Consider the following 15,203-nt stretch of genomic DNA (forward strand, 5'->3'; position numbering starts at 1 on the left):
CATAATTGGTCAAAAATCTGTCGCATAATTATATATAAATAAATATGAATACCTACCCTTCTTATATTAAATAATCTTGGTGAAATTCTCAAATACACGGAGCAGATATTAGAGAATAGACTTTAAATAATCTTCTGAAAGGGAATTATTATGTTATCTTCTTACATAAATGCTAGTAGGTGCCATATCTTACTTAATCTTAACTACATACTATTATTAAAAATCTTTGAGTCAAGATTGCGTTTTTGAGCCACTGAAGATCCACAATTACTAGAATTAACCACCCTAACCACAAAGGATAACCCACGGTGTTGATGACATAATTAATCGATCAGGAACTGAAACAAATTCGGCAAGAAATAACAAGAAAATCTATTATAAGTACTTTTACAAACGACGATCATTTGTTAGCAGGAGCGATTTATTACATAAAGGTCAATGGATTTATACACACTAGGAAGAGATCTCAAGTCGAACTGTAGAATAGGATTGGTTACAAATATATCAGTCTAATCCACTCTGTAATTTATGCCATGTTTGTATATAGCATTGCCAAATATTACTTTTTTCTCTTAACAACTGGAGCGGTTTTTAGCATATTATGCCATGTTTGCAAAAACTTTTTGAGCGATCGCTCGTCATGTACGAGTATATAGAATCTAAAAATACGTGATAAAACGTGAAATCTATGTGGATTTGTTGGCTCTAAACCGATGTAAGCAGTTCATATGATTTTCATTACTATTTAATATTTCAAGGGATGTTATTAATTATATAATATGGTAAATGTGTATTTACACAACCAAACACTCAAGTGAAAGAGTATTAGTTAAGTCGCAATATTTATCTGTGAACTTTTTTTACTTAATAAATAAGGTGGATTAAAGACATAAAGTGACACTACTACGTTATACTGAACGTTTTCGTTTGAATCGATTTTTCGGCACTGTGGGATCGCACTGGGTTGATCACTGCACAAGTTTTCGTAAAAGACTGATCGGTACAATTGTCGCAAGGACACTCAGTGAAATCGATAACTTTAAAATGTCGGATCGATAGCTACCGATGCTTTTAAACCTATTCATAAAGCCCCATGTCAATACGATATTGACGAAATCCATCAAATATGGTCAGTTTGCGATGTTCGCAAGCACGGCTAAAATCTGATTTCGATAATCGGTAGACAAAAGCCGCTGTTTTTAGCGAGGCCTCCAAGGAGTCGGATAAGCTGTCAATATGCACGACTTTTGGAGAATGTTGTTCGTTATGCACAATAACTTGATAATTAATGAATTGAAGTGAACCAACTAAGCCTTTATACACTGTCCATGGAAACGCGATCGAAATTGATTCCATTTCATCTCGGAGGAAAAAATGTTGTTAGTCATAACTAATCACCTCATGAAATAATTAACTTCTTTTTTAGTGTCAAAAAGTATATGCGTACTGCCAATGTATATAAAAGTTACGATTTAAATTTGAATTTGTCATTTTATTAGTATTTTTAATTTTGCGTAGCCGTCTGACGTTAATTAATTTCCGAGCTGCCAGTATTGCTAGCGTATATTTATTTGCATTACGATATCGGTTGGCGTATTAATAGTTAATTATTATAATTAATACTTAATTTTTGGCATCAAAAAGGGAGTTAATTAGTTAATGAAGTCTTTATTGTCAACTGAGTTAATTGGCCAATAAGATCTTTAGCCGTAGTACGAGATATACAAAACAAGTGTCTGAATTTCGTCTCTACAAGTTCAAACGGATCTAATTGATCAATCTTGGTCTTTCAATCCTAGGAGTTTTGTTAATCTACCTTCATTCATTAATAAACCAGTAATTTTGTATAAAAAAACGATATTATTTATCAAGTTGCGTAACCCAAATTGAACTGACAGACAAGGAGATTTGGCTGGCTTTCTTTGTCGGAATTTCTTATCAATCGTTGACTATGCTAGGAAATGTTGCTAACTGACCATAGATTACAAATTTAGCCAATATCGTATTGATATAAGGCTTTACCGATAGTCAGTGCTAGACCTCATCAGAATGGGATAGGTAATTGGGTAACTTGTTTTGTGGGGGAATTCGGGAACATATGTTAAAAGGATTATTCATATAGTTGCGTCAGGAATTAACCTATTCATTTGTCGCATTGACGCAAGGTTGAATGTGTCATATATAATATATTTAAGTTTTAAACATTCTACTAGGGTCAATGAATAAACAATCTCTATTAATAGATTCTATACAGATATGAAAAAAAACATTTTGTGAAATTATCACATGCAGGGATTATTTGTACAAAAGATAATTTAAATGTTTTCAAATGTTAAATCAATTTCAACTTGTATCGAAGAAAACCAGAAGTACGGAGAAAAAAAAATTATTTCATTAATTCAATAACATACTATTAAAACAGAATGTTTTCAATTGTAAGCTGAATAAATATTAAAAAAATATAATCCAGTAAAAAACAAAATTGGAGAGAACATTCCTGCCCAGGGACTAGAAACAACTGCCTATTTCAACTGCTGTAACATACAAGTGTCCACATGCGTATGCCAGAATTGCCACTTAAAATTGACAAAATGTATTGTCATTGATAACGAGTTTATCTGCCGAGTTTCAGCTCGATCGGATTTCGGAAAGTGAATTAGTTTCGGTTTCCAAGATTTACATTCATTCATTCCCAAAAATACAAGTGAATTTTAAAGAATTTATTAAAAAAAATAGTTTAAATCGAGTACAGCGGTTATATACACAATACAGAGGTAGATCTTTCCAGTAACTGCACACAGTTCCAGCTCAACTAATAGTAAACTAAGCTGACTTAATGGTGGACAACTATGCAATTAGAAGTGACCTCTTTCAAAGACTTTTGTTTGAGTGACTTTGAAGAAGTCGGCGAATATCTAGGTATCTACTTTCTGCTATATTGTTGTGCCATCTGTCTGCCTTTTGACAACCATTTACAGTTCCCTGCTTTATGGAAATGGAAACACGAATAAAACTCATTTTAAATTGAACTTCATGTAAGAATTATTACTTATAATTTAAATACATGAAACTTCTCGCAGTACCTGTCGAGTACGAATACGACCTTGTGAGGTTTCTTATACGTTCGCGTGTTTGTGGTTTTATGTTAACATTGGCATGCCGGTAAGTAATTTGAAAAGTGAATAGTAAACAAATCGTCTGCAGGTAGGTATTACAAAATAAACGATATGATTTTACGCTTCGTGCGAGACATTCAATATTTTATTTTTCACGTAGGTACTCTGTACCAGTGACGGGGTAATCTCGTTGGGCGTTAAATCGGATATTAAAAAAATAAATAAAAACATGTTCGATGGTTTCATGCTCATTCAAACATGTCTCAAAGTTTGTAATCTTTTCCGTTCGCTCGATGTTGTACAAAAGAGCATCGAGCGAACGGCTTGATGTGAAAAAGATTCAAGGCCCGAAATTCTTGCTCAATGTTCGACAGAAATTTACGATTTGACTAAGCGTCTTGGTCGTATATCTTTGGCGTCTTGTGCCAAGTTGCTCGAGCGTGTGTACGCAACGATGATCATGGTTCCAGTCAACATGTTCAATCGAGCCAAACCGTCGAGCATGAATATACGTGTGTACACAGCTTAAGGCTTGCGTGCTCGCACGGTTAGCGCTAAAGCGCTACTAGTATCAATTAATTTACTGGACAATTTGTATAGCGCTATTTTTGTGTGCACCTCAGGGGCGCTTTATAGTTGATGCACGAATTACAAAAAAATTAAGTAGTATAAAAACAAAGTGAAATTAAGTTGAGTAAAATGAAGAACACGAACACGTGACGCGAAGATAGAAGATTGATCCAGGTATTACAAAAAAATTAAATATTACAAAAACAAAGTGAAGTTAAGTAAAATGAAGAACAGGAACATGTGACACGAAGATAGAAGATGGAGACTCTGCAGCAAGAATCCTAGGCGGTGAAGAAAGTGGACCAGCTGCTGCAGCGAGAGAGTCTACCGCATCCACCAACAGTGCCAGCACGAGGTTGGTCATCCGTCCAGGTATGTGTCTGCTGCTAATAGAGCGCTGACACAATATCCTCACATAGATAACAGACCTTGGGAACACCGCTGTCCATCATTCTAGTCTCTGTTAAGGCGATGCACTACGTCGTGTAATATTTTAAATCGAGCCGCTATCAATAACACCCCTTACGTGGATGGCGATAAGGTTTAAATTCCCGCTTAACACCATCCGCCTGTTTCGATTTATGCAAGAAAAAAACATGGCTAAAAGTGCCTTCTATTTTATTTTGTGGATGTTCAGGCATAAATAATTATTTTTTTCTGGGCTTATAAAAAGACTTACCTAAAAAACACTAGATTATTTCAAAAACCAAAATGATTTTTACTCGCAGTATTTAATTGAAGCATCTAAAACATTTCTAGGCGATCGAAATGACAAACCAAAAACACATGATTTTGCATTAATAGGCAGTGCATCGCCTTAATAAGAATAATATTTGGACGACTGACACAGCGCCATCTTTTTGCAAAATCACCTCATCTCTTCTAGTCTATTTTAGTCTTCTCTAGTCACTTCTGAGCTATTAATGCCACTTACTGCATCTTCTCGACCTATTTAGGTTCGTCTTCAAGTTTATTCCTATCTCTTCTAGCCAACATCTTATCCTAGCATATTTTGCCTCTTCCTGTCTAATACCTAAATAAAATAAAAATCCAACAAAGAAATTAAAAATTACAATTTCTTCTATTGTGTCGTGGTCCAACGATTTCATACCTCTGTCTCAGACCCAGAGGGCTTATTGCAGGCTATCATAAACAAAAATCTTGAACCAAAATCAAAGTGAAAATAATGTATGTTTGTCATCTGAACCAAAAAAAACAAACGTAAATCCCGAATAAATGACACCACTTGACATTTGAAGGGCGAGGTATACAATCTTTGGCTGCATTGAGAGTCTTTGTTCTATCCTCACTTCGCAAATTTCATCGGTTTAAAATGCTATAACAATTGCAGATTCTGGCTAAACGGTAGAAGTAACGCGCATTTCGTGAAATAGGAAGGTAAGCACTATAAAAAACACGGATGTTAAACACTTTTCAGCAATCTTTTAACAAGGGAAACCTTCTGAAAGGATTAAACAAATCGAAGCGGTTAAATCACATCAGCTCTAAGTTTTGAATAAAGTACTAATATTATGTTTTTCATGTAATATAAATTCCTATAGTCACTGCATTAATAAAGCGTATTTGGGATACATTTTGAACTCGCTCTCAGGCAGTAATGCGGACGGGTTGATTTTTTTCGAATGGAGAAGTCTGGTAAAATTATAATACAAGTTTGTTGTTTTATGTTGTATGTGCACAAACACTATTTAGAGAAAACCGTTCTGTACCTATTAACTATATGCACTATGGCAGGAATCGGGCAAAATTGTTTGTTTTAATTAAATGCGCGGTGGCGAACAAAACTCGCAGTAAAATCGTTGAACTCCGCTTCACAATTATGTGAGAAAAATAAGAAAGAAATTGGCCCGAAATAATAAAATTGAAGAAAAATTATTTCATGTATTGGATTTTAAGGCATGTTTTAAGTAATCATTTACTCGCGTAAATTGTGCGTTTATTAGTTGTTTCATATTAAAACACTCGTTATGGTTATACCAACAATCCGGTTCTAACATCAATTGCCCTCTACTTGTTTTTATTCTATTGCTGTTATTTCTGATGTTATTTTTTGTCGCATATCGTTGCATACTTTTCACTCTCTCGTAATAATCATCGCAAAACTATATAAAATAATCATCCCCAGTCATCATATATTAAATTAATATTTTATATTATCGCGAGTGCTCAAAGCCGTTCGTACTGAGAAACAATAAATATTTGTGATCCAAAAACCGTCTGTGTTATGAAGCAATACTAGATGTACATCTATAAACTAGTGCTCACACAACATTCAAGAGGCCAAAATCATAATTTCCAATTGAAGCAAAAACATTTATGAGGTAAAGACCTCCTTTCCCACTCCTATTTTTCATTGTGATAAAGACGATTGTTTAATCTTATTTTCTTCTTAAAAATTACAGTCCGTTCGTCGAGTACCAATCGATTCGGTACGCAACATTAGTTATAATCCCAGATTGTATTAATTTAAAATTATTTGTGTTATTAACATTAAAGTGAGCACCCGCTTTCGAAATCTTTGAGGGAGTGGAAGCTACTCACATTACACAAACCATCATATATCATTGAAACATTGTATGAAATAGCTTAAACTTTGATTGGTGACCAAGCCTAAAGAGCCATTTTTTTCTTAACTTTATGTTATCTTTATTTTCCCTCTTCAGAACCTGCAACTTCTCAATACACTCCAATTGGGAATTCCATACTTTTACTGTCTCTTGGGACTCTTATGCGGTATTAATCGTGTCAATAATTTAAACTATTCAATGCGCATACATACAGACACACACACATATATATTACACACGTCACACACACACACACCTATAAACTACATACGTCACCTGGTAATAAAGGAATAAACATACCACTTGACATTACAAGGAAACATATCATAGGTACCTAACATGAAATATCTTATTCCTCTATATTGTTTCATCTCTGTAAATCATGTACTGTTTGTTTCTACAATATAAAATTAAAAAGATTAAGAATTGTTAAGAAAGTTATAATTTCTTGTTTTCCATTAAATTTGGTTTGAAGCTTCCATTTTCACATATTTTATAACTATACATAACCCGGAAAGATCCTTTCATAACATCTCATCGACAAAATATTGTTAATACAGGTACGAAAAAATACTTCTTTAGGTATCTACCTAAAGGAGTATTTAATAATAATAAGAGTTTATTCCAGATTATAGCTTTATACCAAACCGTTCTCCATTGTATCATGTATCCTTGTATTTATTAGGAACTACAATAAGGAGCTTATCTTATAAATAAAAATCCCGTTTAGGAGTTCATTGACTTCTTTATTGTCAGAATGTTTTTTTCCACAAACATTATTTTCTGTTCGTATGTAATCTTGGATAGTGATGTAAGGCTCTTTTAAATAAGAAGTTGAAATACGCATACCTATACTTTGATACTATTTATTTCTATAATATTTTCTCCACTTTACTTAATTCATCTTATTGTTTTTGTGTCGCCCACACGCGATGTATTTTCCAGTAAGCTTTCTTACACATTTTTAGGTGATCGCATTTTCGTCGCTATGTTTTTTATTTATTTATTTATTAATCTTAAGTTAGCTCACATCTTCGTGTGTGCTAATAGTTTTATAAACATATAAACATGTACATTGTTTGGCAAACATAATTTTTCTTTAAATATTTCAATAAAGTCACAAAAAAGAAACATTAATAATTGAGATAGACATATTTTCTTAATTCATTTTTGAACTTATTAATATTTTCTATCACAGCAATTTCCTTCGGGATTTTGTTATAGAGTTGAACGGCCTGGTACATAAGAGATTTTTGGGTGCTTTTTTTTTTTCTTGTTGGCAATCTAATTTGCTTAGAATTTCTCGTCCCGTGTCCGTGTATCTCGTTATTGTAATTTATTTTTCTTTTCAGTTCCTTAGACATCATCCCTATGTTAATTTTATGTATAAAAATAAGTACATTCAAATACACAGTTTGCTTCACCGTCAAAATATTCAGCTCCTTTAACATGTCTCTTATCCGTGTGTATATGTTGCGCTTAAGTATTATTCGCATTGCTTTATTTTGCAGTATTTGCAGTGTTTCTTTAAAGATTAATTTGAAAATAGGTTTAGAAATTTCTGGAAAGCGTACAAGTTGAGTCATAAGAATAATTCAGAATATAACAATTTCATATTCTTGTATCAGCGATTATCGTCAATTTTTTTTGCATTCAAGAAATTATTAACGTTCTTCGCAAAAGTATCTAATATGTTCAATTCAGTCCACTGAGAATAAAACATCCGAGATCAGCATTTTTACTGAATAATTAATTAAAAACAAAATAAGATAATTTTTAAAGAAACGATATTAGGTTGAAAAAGTATTTAACATCATCCTGGTGAAAGATCACAAATCAGATGTTCCTTGAAACATTGCTTTAGCTTTGTTACGACGCCAGATTTATTTATTTATTTATTAACGGACATCGTCCAAATTACAAAATAATAACACGAATAAAGTAAAATCAAAAAAAGGAGTAGACAAAGGTACATGAAAGCAAAGACATATGGTAGATATAATATAAGAAAATAAAGTGACAAGTCGAATCAAGTCAAGAATACGCCGTGGGCGTGGGTCAGGACAACAGGATACTTATAATATTATGTCACTTGTTTAGCGACTGGCAAAAATCATTTAGACTTATCCCAAAAAAGTTAAGGTTTTGACTTGAGTTGACCAGTCTACACATTCTGGACAATGGTGAATATTATCCATAATTTGTCGAATGATGGTTGAGGAAGAGCAGTTCATTATTTCTGAGTCTTTAAGAGGGGATATTGAAGGGAATGAGTTGCAGTAGAGTAGGTGAATCAATAATACCATTTATAATTTTGAAGAAGCAAATGAGGTCATTTCTTTCCCGACGGATTTCCAAAGGAGAGAGGTTTAGAGTTAGTTAGTTAGTTAGTTATAATAATTAGTTTTCTTTTTCATTTCCACCTCATAACATACACGTAATTACAACCCCCGACAAGAAGCTTTTGGGACTTGTTTCACATGTTTTTAAAAGAAAATATTATTCAAAAGTTGTTGATAAAATATTTAGATGATTTCTAAAAGTATTTAAAAGAAACACATATAAAAGAGCGTTTCTCTCTTAATTCTGTTTATCTGTACGTATTTTGGTAGAAATCTGTTTACGATTTTGTGTCTCACCACTCCACTTGTGAAAAACCTATTTAAATTCCCAAATTAAATAAACCCCGAATCCCGAACCAAAACAGAACATTCCAGAACATTCTGGTCATTTCCATTAGCATTTAAAATCCTAGTCTGCTGCTGTAACAATAATTGAAATGGACACGGGGAGTGTCGTGAGACTAAAATGTTAAACCTCTGGCGGACGAAGGCTGCGATCGGAAAATGGGAAAAGCTTAGCGATTTTCCAAACCAGTTGAGGGGTCGCTTAACGCAAAACACAGCAAGTGTGATTCATACTAAAAAAATATTCCTATCTTCTATCGACACGCTTGAACTAATCTTTCTGTAGAAAAAAGATGAATTAGTGTAATGGATCTGATTTGGAATTTGGAAAATGTTGTGATATTTAAATAGAGATCTATACAAATGGTATGTTTAAACAAAGCCGTGGAAATTATGCCGAAAGCAATCAAAATTGATAACAGACTTTATAAAATTTTGTAAATCCGTTAATGCGTGGATGGCATATCAACAAAAATAAATTCCGATTGTGTTTAACCCTTAGAATACCATCATCTACCAACTACAATAGGAGTTCAGTGAAATCGTGACTACTTTCCAGTGCACTGAAATGTGCAGTTAGGTTTTAGAAGTTTTGAACGCATTTCAATACTGTCCATGAAAATTCCTAAGTAAAACGTTGACATTGTAGATACCTGTCAATTATTTCAAATATAATTTTCAATTTTGGCTGAGATATTTACAAAATATTAGCCGTCTTTTAAGGGTTAAACCACCGATTTCCGATATTTAAAAATAAATGTTTTTTGTAAAACACGGCAAACTTTCCCAAGTTAGAATCCTTCTTGGTAATTTTATTAATATAAACGCAAACTATTGCTTGTGCAATGATGAAGAATTTAGCTAGTGGAAAATCGAACCTATTTGATCCTGATAACCTGGATACTTGATGCTCTACACCATTCGGCTACTAACCGGTTTTAATATATCAGGGATATTATATATTAATATAGCAGGGAACCAAGCTAGGACCATTTCTGTTCTATATTTATATAAATGATATTTTCCAATTAGATTAAAACAGTAATTTTTTTCAATGCAAATTCTACTGTGATTTTCTACTGGGGTAAAAATTTATGCATTCTACTACAAAATGCTCAAAGAAACCTAGATAATTTTCACAGTTGGCTCCAATCAAATATCCTAATTATTAATGTTAAAAAAAACAGGATAGAAGATTTAAAGCTCGACCCGTATAATCATTAAAGATAAAATCACCCCCACATCCAAATCACACACATTTTACAAGATAACATACATTCAAATACTTTACATACTCAATATGTCAGGCAATCCATTTGTTACGGGGTAACATATATAATTTCCTTCCAGATAACATTAAAAACGGACAAAGTATAGGTAAATTAAAAAAAAAAATTGTTGATTTTTATGCTCAATCAGCAAAACACTGAAATTGAATAATATTTTTATTGTATGTGTAATGTAATTAAAAAAATGTATTAATTGTAGTTATTTCTACTTAAATACGTGAAAATTTAATTTTCGTATTTGGCATAAAAACTTTAAAAAAATCTAATATGTTTGTAGCATTCAGAGAAATAAAGTATTTATAAGCACGTTGCTCCTTTAGCAAAGAATTAAATAACTATTTCTCTATCGGCTTTTTAACATTTTGATGCGATTTCATATAAATCTTCCACGTCATGATTTTTTCGTTTCCTCTAGGCACTGGGGTATCCTATTGATTCTTATCGCTGACTTCATACTCGTTCCTTTCTAGAGACTTGAGGTTGGCCAAACAAATGTCTATGTGCCTTGCGTTCAAATTCGGCTAGCAGAATAACTAAGTTAGATACCACGTATCCCATCCGCATTTTGTTATTTAGACCGTGATCAGTTTGAATCTTTATGTAACGTTTAAGCTTACCAACCATACCGAAAATAACCATATGATTATTGCTGAAAAAACAGATAATAGTTAAAAAATATTACATCCTGATGCGGTGGTGATTGTTGATGTGAACAGAATGGACGATTTACGGTCTCACTTGTCTAGGATGAACGAAGTATGTATGAAGAATCAGTTGATGATGAATATAAATAAGTCTAATAAATCTGATGCTTGAAAGAGAGACTACGAAAACAGTTTCCAATATAGTTGTGAATGTGGAATACTTGGAGAAGATGGATACGTTCGTTTGTTTATGAAGAATGTTTACGAGAGATGGGAAGGCTGACAGATATATTGATAGAAGGGTAAATGCAGGTTAACTCCATTAATAGAGAACCGAACGAAGTTGGCGCTAATAAAAAATGTCCAAAGAAGCGAAGCTAGCAGCCCACAATGGAGTGCTAATACCTACCCTGATGTATGGAGGTGAGGCATGGTACTGGCAGAGAAAGGATGAAAGTAGACTGAATACTGTAGTAAAACCGTGTATGATCGTGTGAAAAATGTGGAGATCCGCAAAGAGTATAAAGCTGATGAAAGTGTAATGAGTAAGATCAATAAAGGGACGCTTAGATGGTTTGGGCAGAGCGAATGAGCGAAGAAAGATGTGTGAGAAGAATACATGATGCAAATTTGAATAGTAGCAGAAGTCGGGGATGCCCGAGGAAGACATGGCACGACCAAGTGAATAAGATAGTTGATCCGATGTCATGAGTCAGAATATTAGAAGAGTTTGTATGAGACGATGTATGAATGTAAATGAGGCAAGGGGTGTGTGCCGAGACCGTCCGAGGTCCGTCCCTGAGAAAAAAACGGCTAGATGGTTAGTTTGTTAGTTCAAATTCAGTTTTCTAAAATGGACGTTTCAGTAAGATGAACCATTACACAGAAGTGATTAATAAAAAAGCTGACCGTTTTTACAATATTTTTACTCAAAAATTTTATTTTTTCAAATTTCACTGTTTCCCCCAGGGCTAAGTGAGGGAATTTTCCAGACCGCATCAAAGGGATTTTCTGTTCTCCGAGGGGATTTTGTCTAGAAAACGATCTCAGGTCACGCTAGGAACGTGATCTTTGCCATTTCTCGAGCATTTTCCCAACAGACCGTGGATCAATGTCGTAAACAGTCTGAATTCATTTGGTGCAATTACGCGGAAATGTTTGTCTCAGTTTATAAGAACAGTCTTAGAAAAATGAACCCAGCAGACTTTACAGATAAATCAGATTTTATTAAATTTTTTGCAGATGTTCATAGCTTTTGTTCGCGTTTTTAGTTAACAAGCAGATAAGAAGATAATAACGAAGGGTTGTTTTCTGATTTTAAAATTAAAAGTTAAGTAAACTTGTGTTTACAAGACAAGGTAATGCAAAGCACATAGGATAAAAAAATCAAGAAATAATAATTGTTGATTGAAATACTAGTATTACATTCAATAACGTATTTAATTTTTTTATGTGAATACCGATCAATAGATCCAACTGTTTCCAACCGTCTAGAGCCAGTGAAACTATAGCATCCCCAATCGGAGTATGATGTTAGGCTGAAGGTAGTAGCTTAGTACGTATCCCATAAATTATATACGTACAGAAAGTACAAGCAAAAAGAAAACAAAACATAAAATTATATATTTTATACGGAACCAACAAAAATGCGTTAGAAAGAAAAAAAAAGTTGGTCTGTAGCATTATTCGAGATTGGCATCACCAATATTTTATTTCAGTGTTCTTCGATGCTGGAATATGGACTCTGCTAGATTTTTTCGATACTCCGCCTATGATATGGGTCATAGAATTAATAACAAGAAAAAAATTACTTATTCCTTTTTTACAAATATTCTATTTCGGCAACATGTTAGGTAGAAAAAATAAATTCATCAATTATATCTTACAGAACTTAATCTCTTAAGGACCACGCCCGAGTATACTCGGACGGCTATTATGTGCCAGAATTCGCATGCCCGGGATAACTCGGGCAAACATTACCTAACACAAAAAAGGTGTTTTTTTTATTTTTAATTTTAAAATGATTACTGAAGGGGTTAATTACCTATGAATAAAATACACTATTAGAGTTAATTGAATAACAGATAAGTATAACTATTATTTCGAAATATTTTATGTATTTTTCAATCTAAATTATTAATTTATTAACACTCTATTGGGCTTTTATAAAACATTGTGAATTAATTGAAAAAAAATTGCTAAACATAAAACACTTGTTAGGTTATTATCAAATTAACTTTGATGAACGCTTGAAATTTATATACGCGTAGTAAAAAAATAAAATTTAAAAAGATATTGTAAATAAATAAGCATAAAATATGATTACTCGTTATTTACATTAAATAAAACATGTTGAACTAATTTGGCTTTGAATGTGTCAAAATTTAAATCAAAAATATACGCGACTTCCATAAACTCATTGCCTAGTCTATGAATTATCTCCACAATAGAATTGAACGCGAATTTATTGTTGTAGAATAACATTTTGTATTTACCTGTTATTTGAATATAACTGGTCTTTTTTATGTCATTTAGATTAACTGTGGTGCATGAATAAAAATAAGTTTTAATTGTAAATTCTTACCTGAAACCGGAGATCTGATGTGTATGTCAGAATTCCTGCAGTCAATATATGTAGATCTCGTTTTCTTATCCATGAAACCTGCAACAAAAAAGACAATGGTGTTTGTAAATATAATATTAAATATTTAAACGAATTTTGATTCCCACTTTCAATATTAAACCTATCTTTTTTAAATTTTGCCTGCTTAGTGGGTAGGCACATTAAAATTGGTGGCTTAGATCACCATTAAAGGTTACAAGCCAACAAAAAGTACCTAAGTAATAAAAAAAAAACTTAACTCACAAGTATTTCACTCATGTCGAAATGTGTAGACACTTCGAAAATTATGAAAGCCTTATTATAACCCACTGAATAGATAACCCGTAGAAAGTTTGACGAAATAATTTTAAAAGAAAACTCTTGTCGCAAATTATTAACAAACTTTTTGAATGAGTCATAGAAAGAGTTTCCATCTTTGAAAATGCCTACGAATTTAATAAAAAATTAAACAAAATTGATCTTAATTCGGTTACAAGAGACACCCAGAATATTTTTCTACATTTTCTTTCTCCAGTGTGAAAACCTCTAAAGATAATTATATCGTTGCTTAAATTACAGAGATAAACAACTGCTGTTTACAAAAGGTGTCGTTTGAAGGAATAATGGCTTTCATGTTAAACATCAAATACAAATCAACATTTTTATATCGAATTCCCACAATATTATAATTAGAAGCACCTCGTTTTCTCCCTTGAAGTGCCGAATAAACAATAGATCTTTTGTCCAAAGAAAATACGTACTTTGCCTTCCTCAAAATACACTGTCAAGAGGTCTTTTTGTTTCTCAACACATATTGTAGGCATGTTGAGTTTCCAATATTATCAATTATTCAACATAGTTTCTTTTAATACGCCCTAATATATAACTTCTACAACCAATCGCTAGTGATGAGCAATATTGAGTTGAATGATGAACCAGAGATAGAGAACCATATAATAAGGGTTCCAGTTCTTTTGAATTCGTAGTTTTTTCTGGAGTTCCTCAGGGGTCTATCCTTGGACCACTTCTGTTTCTGATTTTTACTAACGATATTGGTTCAGTCATCACACATTCGCTGTATTTACTATTTGCAGATGACTTGAAATTATATCGTTCAATAAAAAACCATCTTGACTGTACTCTCCTTCAACGTGACATTGACTGCGTCTCAAACTGGGCCAAAATAAATGGCTTGATCTTCAGTACACCCATGTGCAATATCGTCTCGTATACAAGATCAAAGAAACCGCATGTATTTGAATATACAATCAATGAAATTATTCTCCAACACCTAAACCAAATCAAAGATCTAGGAGTTATTTACGACAGCAAACTAACTTTTCACCAACACATCGATGATTTAATAAGCAGAGCATACAGGCTTCTCGGCTTCGTAATTAGGAACTCATATCCGTTTCGTAACACAAAAACACTGACGTTATTATATAACACACTAGTCCTAAGTGTACTTCAATCAAACTCGATCATCTGGGCTCCACATGAATTAACATACACTTTACGCATTGAAAGAGTCCATAAAATTTTTTTAAGGTTTTTATTCTCTCGGCTCTATGGACGTTACCCTTGGCTTTACCCATCGATTTATATATTAGGCATGACCAATTACCACTCCCTAGAGACACATAGAGGTATTGGTTTGCTTAAATATTTTTTTCAACTAATAAACGGTCACTTATCTAATAATAA

General features: G+C 32.9%; 1 protein-coding gene across 1 annotated transcript in view; it reads right to left on the minus strand.

Moving 5' to 3' along the window:
• dpr1 (defective proboscis extension response 1) overlaps window positions 1-15,203 on the minus strand; it is an 856,597-nt gene that overhangs the window by 104,748 nt on the left and 736,646 nt on the right. The window contains exon 4 of the mRNA XM_089646572.1: window positions 13,479-13,556. Within this exon, the coding sequence (XP_089502698.1) occupies window positions 13,479-13,556 (78 nt within the window). The remainder of the gene's footprint in view (window positions 1-13,478; window positions 13,557-15,203) is intronic.

The sequence above is a fragment of the Hesperophylax consimilis genome, chromosome 24 (assembly GCF_061612785.1).
Source record: "Hesperophylax consimilis isolate HC1 chromosome 24, BYU_Hcon_1.0, whole genome shotgun sequence".
NCBI lineage: Eukaryota > Metazoa > Arthropoda > Insecta > Trichoptera > Limnephilidae > Hesperophylax > Hesperophylax consimilis.